Source organism: Barbatula barbatula, assembly GCF_947034865.1.
Source record: "Barbatula barbatula genome assembly, chromosome: 8".
NCBI classification, from domain to species: domain Eukaryota; kingdom Metazoa; phylum Chordata; class Actinopteri; order Cypriniformes; family Nemacheilidae; genus Barbatula; species Barbatula barbatula.
This window is the reverse complement of record NC_136771.1, coordinates 5,098,123-5,122,115: the sequence shown is the minus strand read 5'-3', so window position 1 is coordinate 5,122,115 and position 23,993 is coordinate 5,098,123. Positions and strand designations below refer to the sequence as shown.

General features: G+C 38.9%; 1 protein-coding gene across 22 annotated transcripts in view; it reads right to left on the bottom strand.

Annotated features, from left to right (window-relative positions):
- Window positions 1-23,993, bottom strand: part of mcf2la (mcf.2 cell line derived transforming sequence-like a) — a gene marked incomplete at its 5' end in the record, with an annotated part of 48,195 nt that overhangs the window by 4,753 nt on the left and 19,449 nt on the right. For 12 of the 22 annotated variants that reach the window (XM_079462962.1, XM_079462983.1, XM_079462967.1 and 9 more), the window contains 24 exons: window positions 91-264; window positions 482-560; window positions 659-751; window positions 1,241-1,462; window positions 1,574-1,699; window positions 1,776-1,868; window positions 2,239-2,331; window positions 2,411-2,480; window positions 2,622-2,737; window positions 3,020-3,086; window positions 3,236-3,315; window positions 3,428-3,480; window positions 3,845-4,004; window positions 4,460-4,651; window positions 4,775-4,966; window positions 5,336-5,455; window positions 5,549-5,663; window positions 6,828-6,952; window positions 7,830-7,979; window positions 9,091-9,207; window positions 9,299-9,418; window positions 16,334-16,424; window positions 18,856-18,970; window positions 21,870-21,953. In XM_079462962.1, the coding sequence (XP_079319088.1) occupies window positions 91-264; window positions 482-560; window positions 659-751; window positions 1,241-1,462; window positions 1,574-1,699; window positions 1,776-1,868; window positions 2,239-2,331; window positions 2,411-2,480; window positions 2,622-2,737; window positions 3,020-3,086; window positions 3,236-3,315; window positions 3,428-3,480; window positions 3,845-4,004; window positions 4,460-4,651; window positions 4,775-4,966; window positions 5,336-5,455; window positions 5,549-5,663; window positions 6,828-6,952; window positions 7,830-7,979; window positions 9,091-9,207; window positions 9,299-9,418; window positions 16,334-16,424; window positions 18,856-18,970; window positions 21,870-21,953 (2,847 nt within the window). Of the gene's footprint in view, window positions 1-90; window positions 265-481; window positions 561-658; window positions 752-1,240; window positions 1,463-1,573; window positions 1,700-1,775; window positions 1,869-2,238; window positions 2,332-2,410; window positions 2,481-2,621; window positions 2,738-3,019; window positions 3,087-3,235; window positions 3,316-3,427; window positions 3,481-3,844; window positions 4,005-4,459; window positions 4,652-4,774; window positions 4,967-5,335; window positions 5,456-5,548; window positions 5,664-6,827; window positions 6,953-7,829; window positions 7,980-9,090; window positions 9,208-9,298; window positions 9,419-16,333; window positions 16,425-16,643; window positions 16,934-18,855; window positions 18,971-21,869; window positions 21,954-23,993 lie in introns of those variants that run through there. The other 10 variants (XM_079462977.1, XM_079462973.1, XM_079462980.1 and 7 more) reach the window with 3 other exon arrangements.

Below are 23,993 nucleotides of genomic sequence, written 5' to 3'. Positions count from 1 at the left end.
AAAAATCTGATCATGTGATTTCCATACTGTTTTTTGTGAAAGTTCCATTTAAGAGTAATTTGTCCCGCAAGTTATGGAAAGCTGACTGACCTTTGACCTTGTCATTGTTTTTGGGTAACGATGTTGTGCTGGGATCCGCTACTGTTGGATCAGCTTTCTTCTCGTCTCCCTTCTTGAGGGTCTTTTGGGTGGTCTTAAAAGGGCTCATGATGAGGGTGGTGCTGGTGGGAGTTAACTGGTCTGAACTCTTCTGCTGGCTTGCTTCTGTCAAACACCAAAAATCATTAGATAACATCTTGAATTTGAAACAAGATCTAAAGCATTCTTCATGCTGACAAATGATTTACTGCAGCAAGGTTTTATAGAAGCAAGTATTCAGGTTCAGAATTCCCATAAACAACTTGAACACTAATCTTTAGATTCAGAAAGTGCTTTTAGTTTCGATTTGGTTCAACTGTTAAACATATCCTTATATTCTCACCCCTGCAGGCTTTCAGCTGGCCAGTCAGGACCTTCCGGATCTCATTCACCCATGCTGTTTTGATCTCGGTTGTCGGTGCCTGTAAATAAATATCAAAAAATGACTTAAAAGGTCTGTTACAGGTATATTCGATCATATGTACAGAGGGCAAGGCTATTTTTCTAAGGCCCCGTTTACCTGTACAATATACACCTCCTCCCGTGAGTTACACCAGATCTCAAACTTTTTGTTGTCTCCTTTTGCGTTTTCTGTAATACCAACGGCACTCATCTATCAGAGAACAAAAACAAACTGTTTATATCCTGAGATGTACTGCACTTTTAAATCATCCATATAGTTTTACATTTTCATAACACCAAATGTTATTTAAGATTGTGAAGACAATAGATGAGTCATAGATTAGGTTAGAATTGGTCATTAATCACACATTTTTATCTAAAGAGATCTGCAGCACAGTAAGAATCGTTTCTGTAAATTAAGATTAAGCTAAATATAGACATGAATATTGTTTGAATAACTTGAACTAAACAAAAATCTGAATTTAAGCCTTTGTAAAAATGTTTGAGGCACAATTAGTATCTGACAATAAATAAATCCAAATTAATTTAGCATAAATTACATTATTGAAAATAATAACAATAAAATTAGCATGAAAAAGAAAGAAACTTTAAACGCGTGTCTTGAACCATGAAATGACTGAAGTGTGTATGTAAGTGACTTGGAGTAGTTGATGAAAATGATGAAGTTGTATATTCTTACGTTGAGTGAGTGTTTGAAGCTGTATGAAGGTGCTTTCTCATAACCCTCCCCATTCTCATCTCTCTTCTTACAGAACAGCAGAGCTTTCTGGTGGAGGAACAGGTGTCTCTGCATGGGCTTGAACCGTGCCAGGTCTTTGACCTTTGCGTGACCCTTCTTATGTTCCGTCCACATGCTGAACGACCCCTGCATCATCAAACGGCCCAGATCACTCAGGTTACCCTGGAAACAAAGGTAAGAGGTCAAAACCAGATTCCTTGATACACCTACTTCACAAAACATCTTCATAATACATTTTTCTCAATTAGCTACAAATCCCCAGAGTTTGCCTACTTCATATCCAGTGATGGCGATAAGATGCATGGAGTCATTGACAGCCTTAAGGATTCCTAATATAGAGGAGAGCGCCTCCTGCAGGTCGTCTTCACCCTCGCAGCCTTTACTGTACTTCAGTAGTTCCTGATACAAGTCAAAGCAGAGGTTACTGCAACTCTACCAGCGAATACTAACCATTTAAATTGGGAATATAGTTTACCTTCAGTAAAAGCTGATATTTGGTTATTCTCTGAACGGGTTTGAGCAGGTACGAGTCCAAACCAAGCTTGTGTTCCAGTTTCTTTTGACACTCCTGATAACATCATTACACATTCTTTATGAAGATCAGAGCGAAATGATGATAAACGTATAATAATAACTGTTGTATTCAATTGTACATTTAAATAATAACAAATCTTTTTCACATTTTCATTTTATGTTAAAATTTATATGACTATTCAAGTTAAAAAGGGCATTTTAGGTTTCCTCATTTGTATACCGTAGAATAGAATATACAGTAGAATATATATCGTATATATATCATCCTTTATGCATTTCAAAAAAAGAAAAAAGAAAGGCCATACAAAAATATCAGTTTATGATGTCGTATATTAAATTACAAAAAAAAACTCATGTGTCCTTAATCTTCTAACAATGTTTTAGCATCTTGTAAGTGAGAGGACCTGAAAGAAAGCGCAGTCCGAGCACTGTCTCCAAAGAGACTCGGAGCGAGGTTTGTTCTGACAGTACTTCTCATAGATCTGCAGATCCGTCATCTGAGAAACATGGAAAACAACTTGAGTCCCCAATCATATCAATGATATATTGAACCATAGGAAGTGACATCACACTCACCCTCTCCAGGAAACACCGGCCCACCAGCTCAGGGTTGTCCGTGTATGCCTCCAGCTCACGAAGAAACGTTCTACAACATGAGAAACACAGTTTGAGCCATCTGACAAAGGTTGTGCACTTCAGATCAAAGCATCTTCTGCATGGATGCAACTGTAGTTTACTGCACAAGTCAAAGCTAACACAGACCGACCGTGCAAAGAGCCGAACTCACTTTTTGTGAAACTGGTATATCTCGGGCATGTTGCCGAAGAGGACGTCCTTCTTATGAAGTAACGTGTTTGGGATGAGATAAGCCATGGATGGGTTATCCATCTCTGCTGCATAGCCCTGAAACACAATTGATTTATCAAGTTTAAAGGACAGTTTACCCCACAACGAAAATCTGATGTAGTTTAGTCTCAGGCTGGCGAAGATGTAGGTGTTTTTCTTTTAGCGTCGAAAGCAGATAAATTAACCACAAATTGCACATTCATTTTTTATGTATAAAACAAACACATAAATGCATATAAGAAAAATATTAAAACGATTAAACAGTTATATATAATTTAAATTATTGGTAAACATAAAAGTAGCCTAAATACATGTTATTATTTATTTAAATAAGCTCACCTCTAGCACACAGAGCAGTTCCTCTACATAAGCTCTCTCTGTCTCCAACAGCTCATTCATCACGTGCCTACAAATATCATGCAGTCATATTAATAGCATAAAACGATATATTAAGCTTGAAATGAAACTGGTTAATGCAGAGCTATGAAACAATGTAAAAATAAGCACTAAATAAATCAAATTGACTTGACTATTTGTATTAATCTTCTCACTGACCGTCTGAGCACAGCGAAGCTCTCCTCTGCATCAGAGACAGACGGGTGTCTACTGCCGTCTTTCTGCAAGTTAGCGTCTCCCTGTAAATGCAACACGAAGCATCAATCACTGCACTTTAACGCATGCGTGTGTGTGTTTATAATATAAAATATACACGTGCGGCGAAGCATTTTCCATTGAAGACATGCCTACCTTTCTGCAGTTTCCATTGATGATGTCACCCTCGATTGTCTTCTCCCTATGAACTGGATAAAAACATATAGGTGTGTTAGGTTCTCTACATCATGAACACTAGATGTCAGCAGTACCATAAAACTACACGCGCCTGCCGCGACTATTGCGCATGTGTGTCCATAAGCAGCTAACCATGACTGTGTGTGTGTCTGTTTGGAGGGGGTTAGGGGACATTGGAGGGACACAGAGACACCGCACTGCAGAAAAGAATTGCTCTGTAATGTACTGCTAATATATTTATGTACTGGTATGTAATACTTGGCTCTCAAATTGACACTGAAAAAAGTACATTAGTGGTATAACAAGATAACAAATATGGTCGATAATCGTGACATTCACAACCGTGATGATCAGTAACGTGATTTAATAGTTTACCTGGAGAGGACAGGGGGGATTTGATGATGGCCTCTGGACGCGGGGCGACCGGCTGTACGGGACGCGTTTGTTTGGCCGCTAACTTTTTCAAGCTGACTCTCCTCTTTTCAAACATCTCCTGCATGGACGTCTGCTTCTGAAAAACTCGGTCCACCTGATCCTGTTTACATTACGGAGTATACATTCAATATACTCTATAAAACAATCAAAAACACTGCCACTCCATATCCGTGTATGTTCCCTATTCCACTATTGTCTTAAAGGGATAGTTCACCCCAAAATGAAATTTCTATCATCCTTTACTCACTCTCGTGTCTCTCAACCTGTATGACTTTCTTCTGCAGAACACAAAAGAAGATATTTTGAAGAACGTTGGTCTCCGACCACATTGACTTCTATTATATGAACACAAAACCACGGAGACATTGGTCACATTTCTTATAATATCTTCTTTTGTGCTTCACCGAAGAATGAGTCACATACAGGTTTTCACTGAAATAAGTTGAGGGTAAATATATGATGAATTTTAATTTTGGGGTGAACTTTCCCTTTAAATTGAACATGTTCGATCACTCCATTCTTTTTTAACAAAGAAGCTTGTTATTCAATATTTACCCTGAAATCTTGTGTGAGCACTGATTCGTATTCCCTCCAAATTCCACTCAAATCGGTCAGCTTGTTCTGAATAGCTGTATCCAAGTAACGCTCAATCTCCTGCAGAGCTGACTCCGCCCCATCCTGTGATTGACACTTATCCACAGGCTGAGATGCCAGCAGGTAGATGCCATCTTCACACCACTTAGAAGCCTGTCACAACGGAGAGAGGAGTGCGAGTATTAGCTTTACACATTTACTTGTCCGGCCCCAACTTCCTGTTTCAAAGGAATATAGTAAGACCCCATCTGTAAAGCAAACTGTGCATGCGTCTACCTTCTCCAGACACTGATGAAGCTCCATGGCTTTAAGCAGATGTGCTTTCTTGGCCTTCAGGACAACACTGATCTCCTCACACAGAGCTCGCAGGTCATAACATTTGGGCAGGATGGAGTCCACGGCGTAATGAGACGTTTCAATGAGCCGGTCCGCATCACACGCCAGGGAAAGCGCCCGGTCCAACACCGCCTACATGCAAACATTTGAATAAATATGTTGGTTACTGTACCCGCACAGCAATCTCCATTTTATCAGGTGATTTAACTCAGTCTTACATATCTATGGATCAAATCAGTTAACGTGATTGGTTACAGGGTTACGATGCCATAAACAGAGGCAGTGTCAAACTGCGTCTTTGGTAAACTGCAGTTTTATGGAGAGAATCATCCGCAATGGTTTAAAATGATGAATTTGCACATGGTTTATCTAAAAGCATATAAAAACACCACAGGGGGACTTTAAATTTATTATAGTAAATATTAAAATACAATATAAAGAAATATAAAGATCCTTCAAAAAAAAAGAATGCCCTTCACATGACAACTGTTTAGTACTCACACATGTTCTCTCTTCATGAGTGGTCAGATCTTTCAGGATATGTTCAGCGTGGGCGGGGCTTATTCCTACTTCTGAGAAACCCGTTAGTCTGTCATAGACCAGATCTAATTGAGCTCTGACCTACAACACAAAAACACTTGCATGACAATGACCATTCGCACACACATAAACACACACAAACCTTGATCTCAGATACAACTAGCCAAATCTCACCTCTCTAAAGTTATGCTCAAAGTGCCGCAATTGCAAACATTGCTCCAGCTTGGTTTGATGTTTGTCCCAAAAATCATCAAACGCCGTTTCAGTCTCATCCAACTGACCGAGCAGCCTATAGAAAGAGACATTCATTCAACTTTTTCCCAAACATACAATTTTCAACTGAAGACGGAAATCTTTTTGGCTGTTCATTTACACGACAACAGAGTTTTGGGGGGACAGAAAACGCAAAGTTTGAAAATGGGTCTCAAAGGGCAAGTTTTTGAAAAAGACAGTGTTTTCGTCTCCATGTAAACTTTGACTGTCAGCGACTGTGTCGCTATTCTCTTGCTACGAGGTCTTTTGAGTTCCTAGCTTTGTTGCTCTATTAACATTTATGAACAAACTCATATTGGTAGTCGCCCCCCGAAAATCGCTCTTCATTTGCATAAAGTTGAGCAAATCTCAACTTTGTTGCGTTGCTGGACACGCCCACTTCAATGGTCACAATCGCTCGTGTCGCCGGCTCTGAACGAGAGCATCAGGAGTGGCTGCGCCAGGCTGTGATGACGACACAGCTATTCGTGATTGGCAAGATACACCGCATGACGACGATCACGTGTGATCAGTTCAACTAATACTTATTAATTCATGTTTTTAAACAACTCTGTTCATTTAATCATGTTCTTTGGTGTCATTTAATTAAATAAAAATTAAATGAATCCTGATTCAACTCCATAGTAATTGAATTATGATTTATTTTCCCGGATCCATGTTAATGCAGAAAGTTTTGAAAACGCTATCGTGTGTACGTGAAACTTTTCAAAAATGCAAAGGATGAACTTTTCTTTCGTACTGTAATACAGGTTGCGTCTTATTTTTACATTATTTTCAGAATATATTAAGCTTTTATTTGAGGTGATAAAATATGCACGATCAAATAAAACACGCTTTCATCCTTAAATACATAACCTATCCACGTAATAATGAAAGCTGACAGGAAAAGCATGTGAATATTAAACACAGACCAGCACATACACCCCAGAACGCTCCATTTCTCAAAGGCCACGACCTCATTATATTACTGTCACCTCACACCGCTTCGCACATATGTCTGTCGTTTTGCTGTGTAATACACACCAGCTGGTTGAGCGTGTAAAAACACACCTGACCAGATCTTAACCGGGACAGAAATCCCCCTCAGTTAAACAGAGGTTCACCGTTATATCATAACCATCTGGTTTCTCATTTTCTGCATTCTCCCGCAGTAACTGATGTCACAACCCTCCCCACACACCTCTGAACAGTAGACAAGTTCTCCTGTTCATCCTGGTTCATTGTGTAGCCTGGATCTTTCACCAAAGGCTCATTGATGCTCTCCAACAATCGTCCGCCTTGACAGAGAGCAACCCTCAAGTCCTCCTGCGTATTCACACACACACACACACACACACACACAGGCAATGAAATAAACATGCAACTCAGGCCGACATCACTGAATGATGAGCATGAATTATTTATCCAAGCCTATTTAACGTTTCTTTATAGCTCACGGCCATGTGATTCATCCTGAAGGGGCTTATTTCGCGATAACAGCTGGCTGCTTTGTACAGTATCCCGCTTATTACAAGGCTACTTGCCAAATGAGAACAAAATTACATGGAATATGAATTTGAAATATTTTATTTGCTAATTTTTACCGAATGCTGACCTTCCGCGAGTAAAAGTCATTTACTTCCTGTTTTGAAATCAGAAACGACACAAAAATGTCACGCACAGGCAATTTGGTTTGATCATTTGTAAATATGTAGACGTGTTAAAATACTTATTTAGAATAGTTTTTGTGTAATATTAAACTATACCTGTCTAAATGATTTGCAGCATCCCTGTTACTGTGTGTTACTTGTTTTGAGAGGTTGTTATCTGTTATCTACGAACCTGCAAATGCCACGACTGGCTAATCAGAGTCAACCATTTCAACAAGCCATGTAATAATGTTTTATAATGCATTGTGTTATTAACCATGGTTAGTTTAAAGTAGGTCTATTTTAGTTTTTGTAATTTTATAGTTTTTCACAAATTTTCAGTCATTATAAAAGGGAAGAACACACGCTTGATTTAGTTTCATAAGTGACGTCACAGAACAACTGATCGATAATGAAATTCGTGGGCAACTATTTTCATTATCGATTAGTTGTTGCAGCCCTAAAAATATACAGTACACTCATCCAGTCATGCTAAAACCCCCACAGTGCTACAGCGCAAGGCATTTTTACTGTTGTCAGTGTTCTTATCTGACCTTCATCTCGTCTTTCTTCTCGGTGTGGATGGTCAGAAGGTTAGACGTGGCCTCCACATCATTGGGCAGTTCTGTCTCGGCCAGCTCTGTCCCGAATGACTGCAGAGTCTGTGCAGTTTTCTTCACCATCAGAGCGAAACCTTCGATGGCCTGTGGGTACAAAACTCACAGATTAGATTGAAGTCAAACCAACAGAACTCAAATCACACTAATGGGTTCACTTAACAAATGCGTACTGTACATCTACTGCAAACAAACTCAAGGTACTTAAAACACTGCGACGACGGATCGATACAGACATGTAGAAAATCAATTGGTGATTACTTAAAAACAAGTGCACAAATTAAAGAGGAAGGTAAGTGATTGAACAAACATTCTCCTGCTTGTTTTGAAGATGGAGGAGTGATGCTTCGTCACAGTTTTATTGTTTAAGGATCAGGACTCAGTTTATGTTTGAAATAGCGTACAACCACATTAACACAAGTTTGCAATGTCTTACGCACGATTGTCTATTGTATAAAAAACTATCCCACAATGCAATCTGCTTGATTTTACTTTGAATAGGGCAAATAAACCAGAACGAAATCATATGACTTTTAAAAATCCACGTAAAGAAGCAATGTGGACATGTTGGCGGCATCAAGTGGTGAGGTTGCAAATTGCAACCAACGGCGCAGTCCACCGCTCACCCCTCCCTTTCGAAGCCCTACGGTGGCTAAAACAGGACTAATATGTCATCACGTTATTGCCTCTTTGCCAAAGGAGATAACGCATTTCCGAAACACACTCTGTAGAGCAGTTTGTTTAGGGATACTGTAGAAACAACATAGTGAACTCCATGTAGTGGACCGGCGGTTTGTGTTGGTAGAAATAGCTCATTCTAAGGGAATAAAAACATAACGCTTCATTATTTAAGGTCTATGTACACCTCTGAAGACATAGTTATGTATAGGATATGTTTTTCTGCCAATAGATCCTCCAAAAAATTACACACAGCACCTTTAAGAGCAAATGTGTACCCCGGACAACACTTTTGTCAACTACTGTATATATATACAAAAATAAAAATAGCTCATAGGTTATATTATTTCATGTGCAGTATTCAGAAGGTTCATATTTTAAATTGAAATGCAATTTGTGGGACATACTGTTGAGTTGCTGTAAACTGTCTCTTTAAATACAAAGGCATTTGTTTACATTCCGCATTATTAATCATTGTTTCGGCAATCTGTCTGTCTGTGTCAGAACATGCTGTACTCACGGTACGATGTGAAATCCATTTCTCGTGGCAGTACTCCTGCGTGCCGCCCAGTTCCTGAGTGAGCTGTGTGCGGTCGATGTAGCTGTGGAGCTCAGTCACAGAGCTGAGCATAATCACCTACACACAAACACACACATACACACGCTTCATTATAAACTCCATTCATTTCATTACACTCTTCATTAACCACATGAGCGCTCACACTTACCGGCACCTTCATTTTAAACTCATCCTTGTTTAGTTTAAACAAAATGTCTGATATCGTCCGCTGGAAAAGTGTTGTGGGTCTCAGTACCAGCACCAGCTGCAGGTTGCCTGGGAAAGAGCCCTGCGGACACACAGACGCACACATCATGAGATAAAGCATCCACAGCTAAATAAAAATAAATAACATTCATGTTTAGTGGGCCACTGCATGGCACCACCACCCCTCTCCCTTCTCGTCTCAGGCCACACACATCTACATCCTGTTGCCATGACAACTCCTTAAGAGACTAGAAAGGGTAACAATGGTCTCGCATACACACATTTTTCTCTCTCCCAGGTCTCCCTCTCTCTCTGTATGAATGTATATATGAACACACACACACGCCCCTCGTCAAGTGTTTATAGTCTCTTCATTAAAATCCCTCCCACTGGGCAGTGTGTCATATCAAACATATTTGACATCGGATCAATACGGGTGGGTGATGTCGGCGTGGGTCTCTCATAGTAACTGACTGTGTGTCGGCCGGTAAGCACAACGGAAAGGGGATTTGATTTTGACACTCAGTTTTTGCTGCAGAAATATCACATTTTTAAGATCCGACACGTGAACATAATTTAGCTATTTTTTTGCATATAAACTGTATTATTTTTTTATTGATCCAAATGCCCAGTCAATTTGACCACAGACCAGATTTAAACATGGCACATTATCACAATGTGAATTTGTAACAAACACTTGTGCCGCCCCAAGATTCCCAGTCACGTGCTCAGAGTCTGCCAACATGAGATAATCCCAGTCTGTCATGCTGAAATGCCTCCAGCTCTGTGTTTCGAGGGTAATTTATTTACCCCGCCCCCCTTTTATCCTTGGACCGTGTCGTTGTTTGTTTTCTTTTATTTGACAAATAGGATGATGTGTGATTCATGGGTCGACGAGACCAATTGGTGTGGCAATTTGATGGATTGGTTTCAAAGTGTGTCAGAAATGCAATATACTTACATAGCTATGCTTTCAGAGGTGTGTAAAGACCTTACATAATGAAGCGTTATGTTTTCTATTACCTTACAATGGGCTTTTTCTATCTACATAGGGTGGGTCCCCTTGGAGGGAATTCACTGTATTGTTTTTAAAGTAGACCTAAACGGACTGCTCTACGGAGCGCATTTCGTAAATATGTTATCTCCTTCGGCAAAGAAGCAAAAACGAGACGACATTGAAGTCCTGTGACTGATGATGACTGTCAGCCACAGTAGCACTTCGAAAGAGAGAGGTGGACCGTTGGTTGCAATTCCCCACCTCACCGCTAGATGTCGCTAGAATCTACACACAGAACCCTTAACCTGACACAATGTTTTGGGAATTAAAAATGTTCATAAATTTGAAACAAAAGCTCATTATTTTAAATTCATTACATTTTATAGATTTGAAAGTTATTTTAATTTAGCCTTTGAATGTGCATGTTTTAGTTTCACTAATGTTAGATAAGCTTGAAATAAAATCAGCTTCAAAATACACGTATTAACACATTGGAACTGCAAGGATGCACATGCATGTGTCCCATACTTTAAGATAACATGTTTACATGCTTTTGTTCAACTGAAGACGTGAAGTCATATAGCCTACCTGAATGACATAAGGATGATCTAATCCCTTACATTGAGGGAGAAAGAGAGACCAGATTATAATAGCAACTAAAGGGTGGGCTCTTTTGACTTGGCCCAGTAAAGCAACCACCCAGAACACGATAGAATCCACCCACAACATGCCCGGTGGCGTGTTTTGCATGGACGGGCACCATCCACATTTTCTTCAGTACCCTTTAAAACATCATCGCAATTTATACAAATGTTGAATGAGAAAATGCTTGAACATTCATATCGGTAATACAGAGACACTCATGTTTGATTACTGACAAAGGAGGGACCTCAGATTGAACCCCGCCTTTACATTACCATGACAATATCCTCTATTCCTCTGTGCGGATTGGCCATGTTGTCCTCAACAATCCAGCAATAAGTGTAGAGTCACAGGGGTCGGCTGTGAGCACAGTAGGAATCCAGAGAAACCCGCCCCAATATTGACTCCTCTATTAAAGCTCATTCAAGCAAATCTGAACAACACAACTCCTGTTTTAGAAAGGGTTGGTAAAAGAGGCCTCGTCCCTCTCCCATGGACCACAATTAAACCATCAAATACCGGCAGTGTTCTTTCACTCAAGAAATAACAGAAACAACACTTATCATTTTGATGTAGATGGACGACATGCATTTCAAAACACACAAACAAAGTCCGTCTATTATTGATTAATATGATAAAGGTTGTTCCATGTTGGGATAAAAATGGTCTCAAAAATGTTCTAATTTACCCTTCCCCCCTTCTCTATCTCTCTCTCCCTCACTCGTTCGCTCCCTCTCTTTCTCTCTCACTGCCTCGCTCGCTCTCTCACTCACTATGAATATATATTTAATAAGCAATGCTATCCTCTTACACCAACATCATCTTATAAAGGGGCCAAATATAAACATATTCATTACACAGTTTCGCCCAAACCTTTTATAGTTCTTGTATGATTCTGTGATGCTTATTTTGTGGTAATGTTTTCATGAAGCATCAATGTTTTTTTATGTGTATTGGTTTATTGCAAATAAACAACTGTAAAAATGTTGACATTTTAAAAACGATTTTCAGACAATTCTAGAAATTTGGGCGACTACGTCTGGAACTTTATTCGTGACATAGCATTGGTCATAGAAAGACGAAAACAATCGAATGTACACTTCTAAAGTTTTGGACGACTCATTTTTAGTAACTGTTATGTTAAACTGTTGTTTTGAGCTCAGTGTTATGCCAGTAGCTTGTCATTTCTGCAAACGCGTAATAATACTGAAATGTATAAATGTGTTTAATTTTTAGAGTACTGTCGATGGTGAAAACAAATTGTGTTCAGCATGTTAAACTTCATTACGTACTGTAATCAATACATTGGATTCGCTTACACACAAACACTACACAAAGATAAAACACAGAATTAACATGAGAGAGCAAGGAAAAGATGTGAGATGGAGTTCCTGTCTGTGTTTAAAGGGGTTATATCTAGATGTAGAACTATCCTGGGAAAACCAGACATGTAGCGTGTGTGGTGGATAAACGGCATCTCGCGGGATTACCTGCCACCACACAGATAAACGACACACTAATCACACATACACACGCCACATGGAATTCAAATAACGCACATCCACACAATTTCCTAATTCAATAAACACAATTGAAATGGAATACCTTTATTGTTTGTTAAATTGGATGATAAATGGAGCAGCACATCATTTAATCCTTTTTATAAAACCAGACGTACTGCCATAAATGTGTCGAGGAGTAAGCGAAAGGTCATCTGTGTGACCTCTTACCTCAGACAGCCCTCGAGCCCTTCACAAACATCACCTTAATGTGCAGATCAGCATCACGGGTGAAATTATTATATTTAGATTACAATTTAGACAGACTAATTTGAGATAATATAATCGGTTATAATACAAAGTATTTTTATAGCCAAAATCCTTCACCCCCTCTTATTCCAGAAAGTGGATAATAGCATAGCAAATCCAAACATTTGAGACTTAAACACAACCACACATATTGTGTCTGGTGTGACGCCAAAGCATTTCTCTTACATACCCTTGTATGACAACAAACACGGCCTGATTCAAAATAACTTTCTTATTTAAAGCATATGAATAATCACCATTAAATCAAACAGTGTTTTACACAGAGTTTCAGCGATTATTATAAATGATTTATTTGTGCATACCATTATTGTTTCAAAATGAATTGGCAATTGTAATCTTTCATCAAAAAAGATGTAGGACTATACTGACTGTCCAATGGCCAGGTATTTTTAGCCCTCCGCTCCAGGCCCAACTTACAACAAACCAATCACAAAAGGGAAAGGCAAGATAAAGCCCGCCCAACATTTTTTTTAAATTTCAGATTATGTTTCACTTGGATATACGTCCCGATACAGAAAAGTGAATCGCAACTTCCGTCTCATGGTGATTTAAACCACAGGCCTAAAATGTATGTTAATGTGGATGTCATTGAGCGGACACTCTCCTGCCTTTCAACACACAAGTCTCTTAACAATCTCCCCTGAGACACAGAAGAGCCCTGACGAAAGAAGGCCGTCCCCTATTTCAAGTGACAAAGAAATAAAATGTTTAGTGCCAGTTAAAGCAGACAGAAACGTCAACCACAGCTGGCGGGCCTGCAGACGGTCTCTTCAGAATTTATTTATGTGTCATTGTGGTGCACTTCAAGCCCTTAACCAGACCATTCGTGCAATATTGATGCGCAATAAAAATGTGGCAAACAATCATGTGATATTAATATGCATCAAAATAAACAGAAATTATGTTTGTTTGTGTGGCATGAGAGAGATCATTGGTCACCCATTACATATATAACAGTGACAGTGCAATTCAGCAACACCGGTGATGTTTAACAGTGTCTACTTAGCATAAATTAGCATATATTTACATACATTACAATTTCCTAAATTGAATTAGATTGGGCCGTTCAGGGACCTGCTCCGCCAGACTTTCTTCTGAGGGTTTCTTTGTTCATTGGCGAAAGCACAAAGTCGGTACGATCTACATGCAATTAATACCGCCATCTTTAATAACAAAAACAATAATATGAGGGCACACGTGGGACTGTGTCGCATGTTAAAGATAGTCAAGATAAAATTTAATGGAACGCCATTAGGACAAATGAAACTAATTAAGGATATCATTAACCATCCTAATATTGTGCATGAACAAACAATTCTATCCATCACCACTTTCTCTTATAAAAATATACTAAAACATCTTTGTTGAAACCTCAGGAAACTAATGACATTTTCCACAGCAACCTTAATTCATAAGTATCTGCTTTGTATTTGTTTTGTATAGATTTCAGGCACGTGTTGGAAAATTTCCTCAGGCCGTCGCACACCAGCTGCATCGCTGATAAGCATTACCAATCAGCCATATGTAGTGTGACGGAGAGGGGGGAAAGAATGATTTACACGCTTGTGTGTGTGTGACAGACAGAATTGCTGTGAACTTTTTTCTTTTTTTTTTCAAGCTTAAGCAGGTTTGTGGGCTATGCTGAAAAACACTCACTCATCAAAACACAAACAGACAGAAAATGTAAAGAGAAGCACTGTACAGATAATGCTAATGGTTCTGAAGAGCTGAAATAAGTTTTTAATGGTAACTCTTTGTGGCCACATATTCATATTAACACCGTCCATGTCACAGTGACCGCCTACACTAAAGACTGTTCGACAACCGTATTAAATATTAAATGCATGTTGCGCATTACAATAACTCATATACTGCAATCACACTGTTAACCCCCATAAAACAAATTCAATTAAAACAATAAAATAAAATGAAAACAAAATATGCTATTGGTTGCATCAATGCCATTTCGGGGGGGATTAAGCAAAAAGCCAAGTAAACAAACATTGGATTTGATCACACTCATCGTCTACATAACAGGCTATCAAAAAGCCTACTAAAACTGATAAAATAGCAGAAACGAAACCATCTTCCCGGTGTAAACTTCCAGTTTCTCACCAAAGACATTTCTGCAGGTGAACCCAAAGTGGCCTATAGTGAAGTTGAAATAATTCTTTATCATTAAATAAATAAAATAACACAATTCGATATGTTTCCTTGCTATACGACATCTGCACTAGATACAGGTACAGCTCTAAAAAACAATATATAAAACGCATATTATTCCTGCCATCTACCAGGACATTTGATCGATCTCACTGTCTGTCATAATGCATGCGAGTGCTGAACCCAATTACAGATTGTTAATCGGATTAGCCTAGTAACCTCTCCCCTACTGACCATCACGCACAGCCTCGACATACCACCTGTGCTCATCACATCGACTTGATGCAGCGACGCAACATCCGACATCAAAATACAGCAAGAACGTGTTGAACATTTTTTTTAAGTATGCTTTCGAATCCATCTCGCGGTTCTTTGATGTCATCCGTCTGTCGACTCTTACGGCGCCGCATCAAGTCGAACAAGCTTATTTTGTTTACTGGGTGATGACATAATAATAACAACTGACATCATATAAGCTCTGATAACATTATTTCCATTGATGTCTTCATATAATAACATTGCTTACACTATAGTAGCCTGACGACATCATCGTTAGCATTCATGGCATCATAATAGCAATGACTACAGTACAGAAGCACTGATAACATGGGGACATCATCATTAGCACTCATGGGATGAGATCTGTTGGGTTACTGACATTCTTCCAAATATCTTCCTTTCTGTTCAGCAGAACAAAGAAATGTATACAGGTTTGGAATAACCTCAGAGTGAATAAAGTATGACAGAATTTAAAAATGTTTATATTTAGAGTTTCTATTAAAAGAAGCAAGAACTTGTTTAGATGCCGTCTAACTCCAGTTTCATTTTTGTCTGTAAACAACTTCTAAAACCATTTTCAAAATGCATGAAACAAAAAATGTAAAGTCAAATTTCTGCAATGCATAATTGTGTAATATAGACTTAAGCTAATATAGAAATTGAGCTAATGTTCCAACCATAACTGGTAAACAAACTATTGAAGATATTTTCAGTAAAAAAAACTAACTTAATATGCAACTTTGCTTTTCAAGTGCTTTACTGTATAACGTTTAAGAGATGCGTTTATCCCAAGACAGAAACACTGACCAAGAAAATGATTTTTTGCATTGTAGCCTAGGGCACATGCCTGTCAGCTCCTGTTCTAATAACACACATGGGTACACACACCCTTAGAACACACACTCGTGCACACGCACACACACACACGCTGTCAGTGAATATTTGCAGAAACAAAAATTGATTTAACCTTGCATTGCTTGCTTGTAATGAATACAATGTTATGCATCACAATCCACACACATTTACAGTGCATGCACAACCAGCATTTTTTTATTCATTCTTCCCTCCAACACACACACAGACTTACCGCAATCCGCAGCAGCGTCCCCTTCACTGACGCCCATCTGTCTTGCCGGCGGTCAATGACCAGGATGAAGCCGACCCCCGTCGAGCTGAGACTGAAAATCAGAGACATCATCATCATGGTATCACACGCATACCTCCAAAAACGATAAACACTGAGATGGAATCACTGCGAGCTCTCAAAAGCTCCCCCGCATCATCAGTTCTCCATCAAACATCTGCATCATTCAGAGATGTCACAGAAAAAGAGAACATGCAATCCTCAGAAAGGCATTCCAACAGCTTAAAATGCATCTTCAAACGGAAACACATACATTGGAGAGCACAAGCCCAGGACGCGACCGTGGCAACGTGGCGCAGAGATGCTGAGCTGGTGGTTACGTCCATCACCATGGAGAAGGACTGCTCTCCACAGCAGCAGTATCCGAAGGCTCCTTTCTGGTTACCACGGCAGCTGGAAATCCATTGGATAGAAACCCAGACCTTTATAATCCACCCCTACTCCTTTTTTTCGGCGCACCCACAGATAGTTTCCCTGATTTGATATCCCCTTCAGCGTACCTTCGCTTCCAATCTCTCTGTTTATGGTTCCATTTGAATGAGTGCCACACCGTGAGTACAGACCGTGAAAGCAGCTTCAATCCACCTCCCCTAGAAAAGCCTCCAATCAAGCACCATCAGGTGCTCCCCCTCAGCCAATAAGAGCAGAGAACCCTCACATATTGTGGAATGTGGGCGGGAGATAGGTGCTGATTGATCGTGAAAGCTCCGCCCACCAAAGACTGGCACTGCAGATAGCGAAGAAGCAAATGTGGCGCCATTACAGTCACACACAGATTGTGCGTTTCTTTCTCCTCTTTTCACCCACCCTTGCTGGTTCTCTCCAGTAAAATATTCACACATCTCTCTCTTCTCTGCCCCCTCCCTGTGTCTCCTCTCTGCCTCAAGCTGTTTTTTTCTGGAGCGTTTTTTATTTTCTCACAATAAAAAGGTGGTGAAAAGGAAGGGGAGAGATGTCGGGGGTCTTATCTGACGGTGGAGCCCCGGTGCAGTTCTGTTGCGACACAATGACTGATGACCTTGAGCGTGCGCCAGTAATAAAGATCATAAACCCGATTAAAATCATGGCTGTAATTATAACCCTCCATTCACAGACTGGGGCGATCTGACGTCTTGTTGGCTCAATGATTTATTTTCACATTGGCTATTACGGTTTTGATAAACGTTCTGTGTTGTCTGGTTTTGTGACAACAGTGTTGTGTGCCATTTTTTCTTTGACGTTTTTTATTTTAGATAGCCGTGTGGTATTAGCTTTGTGGGAACAATGAGGTGCATCATTTATACAGGGTCCTGGCATTTTCATGATAAAAATATAACCCCAGGATACTTGTATTTATATTGAGACATGACTAATGTTTCTTTAACATTTCACAACCTTAGTTTTTATTCTGAACCTTTTTTAATGTAAGAAAATTTATTTGACTTTAATATAAACCTGCACACATCACAAGTAGTAAATATTATTATAAATCATCATGTAATAAAAAACTGATATGTTGCAAGTAAACATTTTGTCTTTATAATAGGGATGAAATTGAAAGGTTTCCTAACATTTGCACTTTACACACAGAGCTGCAGAAATGACCTCTAAACCGGTCTGGTTTACACTCGAGGACTCAAACCAGATCCAAATTAAAACCCCATCATCCATTTCAGCATACACACATCCTTCCAATTACTAAACCTCCGTCTCTCTCTTTGTCTCTCATGGGAATAATGGAAAAGTGGGGGAGAGAGAATCAGAATCCCCCTTTCATTAAAATATTAACACGCCATGTTAAATTACATGTGATTTCACCAGATAAGGAAATGGGCAAACGCACCAGTGAATTTTTAGAGTATTATTATTCCAGAAGAGATATGCAAATGTTTTCGACATGTGTGTTAAACGTGATATGAGGTCAACACTATTTTCCACAGAATATTGTGTATTCAAATGAACCACAAACTTGCATATGTAAAATAAGGGGTATTAAGATCACCAGATCACCTTGTTAACCGTGTACAAGTAATAATTAGGCATTTTAATTTTATTTGCATAATGAATATTAATGAGCTAGCAGCATGCAGTCATCTCATCTCATTGAATTGCAAAGGGGATGCTGCATTACAACAGGATTATGTTAGAGTGGCCTCTACGGGTCAGTTCGAGAATTACACGTTAACAGTTATAATAATGTTAGTATTTATTATTTTAATCTTGAAAAATCTCAATTGTGTCTGTATATTTTTTCTACGATTCACAGAATGCATTTTTAAATGAAGGTCATTTTATATATTGAAAAATAGATAAAATAACCAAGTCCTGGTGGTAACCAAACAGTGCCAGCATTTGATGAATTTTTCAGAGTTCTCGGTTTTAATACACATTTTTACAACCTTACAGTCATTTATGATAACTGGACGAATTTCACTCTGACATTCCCAAAAATCTATGAGAACAATCCATGCACCCCATTTCCTCACCTGGGAACGCTGGTAAGGTAGGTCAGCACGTTGTGGAACTCTTCCTCCTCTAGCTCACCAAACGCCGGGTACTCTGGGAAGGTGATGATGGGACTGCCATTCTGTCCTCGACCACCTGGACACATGCATGTTTTTTTAACAAGCAGCTGTTGGCAATCCTGTTACACATACAGCGTACGGTGTTTTATTCCGCCACATCTTTTAACTATCATGCTAAATTCTTTACAAATGCAATGGACAATATATAATATGAAATGTTTATATATTTGTATCAAACCCCTCAGAAATAAGAGGGCACATTTTCCACAACCATAAGCAGCACTGATATACTGCCAAACTGATGTCACCTCAACGTGTTCATGGCACACAGAGAATGTTCGATTTGCTGAATTACACAAGGACAAATCCAACATAGAAGATGCAATGTTAATTCAACCACAAAACATCTAAACCTCATTCCTTATCACCAACCTTTGCCAAACAAATATACATGTTACCATTGCATTAGAATGACAAATAAAAGCTTTATTGGTTATCTAAGTGTGTTCGGTGCAGTGTGTGTGTTTTGGCCAGAGGTCATGTGATCATCGGTGGGCTTTCAGCCGTTACACTTTCTGATTAATAGAGCAGAATGGATCAGCTGAGGAGGACAATTTATATTATTAACACCTAGATCCGACACATACAGTACATGTGCACACAAACACACACAAGGTGAAGGACACAGCTGTCACATTTTTTTATAAGAAGAGCAAAACCAAAATGCTTATTTGCCCATAAGAATGAGACCCGGCAAATATTAACACTTACAGACTAAAAAACACAAACCCAACAATTAAAAGAACAGAATCAAATTGAATAGAGCAACAGAAGAGGGGCAAGCTGTGCAAATGTTTTGTTTTATTTTGTGTGTTATCGTGCTGACAACTGTACATCTCAGGTTTTCTAAAAACACTCTTATCATCTGCCATTGGTCGACCAAACAGATTGTCCCGCCTCAAGCTCACGCCATTGGTCGAGGCAACGCCATTGTGCTAGGATGCTTTATCAAACAGAGGAACATTTTTAAAGCGGCAACAAAGCCATAAGTATGCATACTTTTTAGGAGTTATCAACCTATAAATTAACTTGGAAATGATTCTCTCTTTTTAACACACGTGACACTTGATTAAAGTGATACTTCATCCAAAAATGAAAATTCTGTCATCATTTACAAATTTCTTTGTTTTGCTGAACACAGTAAGAAATTTGGAAGAATGTCAGATCTCACCCAGTGGTAGGGAAAATAAATACTATGGGACTCAATGGGGGGTGAGAATTAACAATCTTCAAGATATCTTCCTGTGTGTTTAGCAGAACAAACAAATGCATAAAGGTTTGGAACAATCTGAGGGTGCGTAAATGAGACAGAACGTTCATTTTTGGGTGAAGTATCATTTTAAATATCAGTTGTTATCTAATGCAATGTCAAAAACCTAAACATGAAAAAAGAAACTTATAAAAAAACGAAACGGACATGACCTGAAACTGAGTTTCCAAAGAACTTTACACACATGCGACTTCGGTTTTGGATGATTACATCAGATACACAAACACACCCTAAAGTATATGACGATGATAACATCAGAGGGAGACTTCTGCAGCCGTCTGGAAGGGGAACAAACATAAAAGAGGCAAAGAGGAAATAAAGAGGAAACAAACAGAAGGACGCGTCTAGTTCTGGAAATCTCATTTAACTGAGGCAGGACACCAGATGAATATTTTTACCATGAGAACTTCTGCACATGTATTTTAAGAACGGCAGCAGTTAAATTGATACTTCACCCAAAAAGAAAATTCTGTCATCATCTACTATGGCAGTCTATGGGTGTTGAGATATGTTTGGTTTATTGCATTCTTCTAAATATCTTTCTCAGTGTTCATCAAAACAAAGAAATGTATACAGATTTGGAACAAGTCGAAGGTGAATAAATTATCACAGAATTTTTATTTTTGGGTGATGTATCCCTTTAAAAGAAAGTGAAGTGCATGGTAATCATACGGGCAGCTATAGGAACCGTGTTGACCATAACCACAGCCTTTAAATATAGTACTGTTATTTACAGCACATTAAAAATGAAACAGCACAACCGAACCCGCATCCACCAAGACCAAAAACATTCAAAACCTCTCAATCTCTGTACAGTAAAACAGTTCACACAACTTTGTTTAGCATTATAAAAAAAATCACTTATGCATTATTTTAATATGCGAAGTAATCCAAATGCACAAAGAAAAAGTATATTTGCGTGCTCTTCCTTCAATGTTGTTGTGAACGTTTCATTGCATGAATAATGCACAAGTTTCGAATCAGGTTTGAGAATATTCAGAGATTATCTCTCTCGTAGACTTGAAACAAGAAAGCGTGAGAGCCTCGTTGAAAATCTGAGCCTCCATCTAAGCCTCTTAACCTCTATTTAACCCACATACGGCCTGTCAATCAAACATCTGCGTAAAGCACATCATCCAGTAACTGCTGTCAAGCGCAGCGTCATGGCAACACTGAATAATTAACAGGCCTTACTCCAGTCTGGCATCATCCCGGGCAACCTGAGCCAGGTCCTAACTGGGTTATTTACGGGGACCGGAGAGAGTTTGTGTAGTAGGCAAGCTTGCGTATCTGTGGACGTGAATGACTGTTGTTCCATCGGTCATTGACGTAGTGAAAGCAGACATTTATAAATAATAATCGCAGCTGGGTGTTTGACTGTCGTCTCACATGCCACACAGCACCCCAAACACGTTAAACTCATTATATTGTTATACACTCTGCTAAATGTAGGCTATAATTTGTTTCATACACTAGACCTTGTGCTTGAAGAAACATACATTCTGAATTTATGAGTAAATGTGAAACCGTAACAGACATCTAGACGGTAGACTGTGTAAGGAGGGGAGAGGCAATATTTATGAAGCGGGTTCGTGAGGGTCTTTAGTGGCAAAGGATTGTGGGATTGACAGTAAAGCAGACTCACCTGACAGGAAGGCAAACTGTTTCCTGAGATCAGGGCTGATGTCTGCAGCGCACAGAGGACTACTCTCCTGCTGCATAATCTCATCTGCACACAGACACACACACACACGAGAGACCGAGTAAGTATTTAGCACAATATATTTCCTAAGAACATGGAAGAAAAATGTGTACTGATATATATCTCCACAATCACAGAGTTTCATACACACACAGTCAGATGCCAAAATCCCACATCACGTTGTTAATCCGGTTTGGTTTCTGGATTACAGTACAGATGGTTTTGTCCTTGTTACAGTAGGTGCAGCGAGAGCATGCTACCCCCCTTAGCTGTGACTATTTATAATACAGTCCAACCTCAAATTACTTGATGAAATAAGCACATAATAAATTCAAGTCACATTTTCTTCAAAAACAAATCTGTTTTGTTACATGAAAAATGTATTCTGTATTATTTTGTCTGTTGGTAGTGAACGGTGATATTGATATTGCTGTACTTGTAAATACATATTTTTTATCTATTGTGCAAATAAGTTTTTGAGAATTGTATATTTTGTATAGATTTTATTTACTTAACTTCTTCTGTGCTCTGGAAGATAAAACAACACAACACTTCAAAACGGTTGTGTTGAAACCAACACATTCTGTTCCTAACGTGTCTTTTTGTGTTACTTTTAACCTTGTTTTGTCCCTTTAATTTATTTAACACACAATCAACAGGATATAACAGCGTGTTAAATTGACACATAATGTGTTACTTGAAATTTCACATACTTTCAATTAAAATGTAACAACGCTAAAATACATTTTTGAGTTTATTTTTTAAAAAACAAGCTGGCAGCTAATACTGAACTCACAGGACAGAATTTAAAAACACACCCACACTATCTTAAATAAAGATATTAGAGGATATAGCGGCAAAAGATCAATTACATAAATGTTGCTGAGAGTGCATGTGATGTGATTTTTCGATGTGTAGACGCGCGACTCAATTTAAACAACCAAAATTAGGCTATGTCTCGCGGTCCGGATGGACAAAGACACAGTTCAGATCTTGCCCGTGGTCCGCCAATAGAGCTTGTCAATCAACGTCACAGCGTGTTGCATGCTGGGGTGGCGCCGCCATCTTTGGAGGTTGTTTACTAGCGATTGTTCTTTTAACTACAGCTATTACCTTGCTTTTGCGTACATGGTGTGAAGAGAAAATCATACTTCCTATATTCCTTTACCCGGAAATCACATGACAAAGTTTAAAGACGTTCAAACCGAAATTGTTGGAGCCAACTCAATGAACTTCATGAAACTTTTGAAAAGACAAACGCTTTTTTGTTATGTATAAACAACACACGGCAGTGTTAAAAAAAAAAACATTATGGCCTATCACCCTGTTATTACGTTTAATTTATGTGGAGTTCACTGACATTGTATGTGCTCCGTAAATAAAGCTCAAACATTCCTCAAAATCATTAGATCTAGACTATTAAATACAGTTCAACAAGACTAACAAAAACAACTTTAAATGTGAAATCACACATTCTGGTGTGCCTATACCCTGACATCAGTGATCAGAAGAACCTGTTTTAACACTGTTTTCAACACCTCAGCGCAGGTGTAGAGAAATCTGTTAATCCTATATCTACCCTTATAACACAGACAGCTGTTGTGCGTTCTGGTGGTAAAGGTCTTGCTGGACTGATTCCAGAGCAAACACACACTTATTCAGGTTTAAGATTAAGGTGTCGTCAGGATCATTGGTCCCAGATCAGCGGCTAACACGTGACCTCAGAGACAGATACCGGGATGCTGGTTAAGCCAACAAATAGACACACTGTGTTCTTATAATTCTCACTTCTGACGTTTATCATTTGTTTTGTTGATCGGACAATTGTGAAATTATTGCTGTTAAAGGGATACTTCACCCAGAAATGAAAATTCTGTCATCATTTACTCCCCTTTGAGTTGTTTAAAAATCTGTATAAATGTATTTGTATTTATAGAAACCGAATATCAACCAAACAAATCAGGGAAATTTACTTGTATGAAGGTTATAAATTGATTTGCATTTCAGTCAGTTAAATAAGTATTTGAACCCCTACCAAACAGCAGGAATTCTGGCTCCACAGATTGG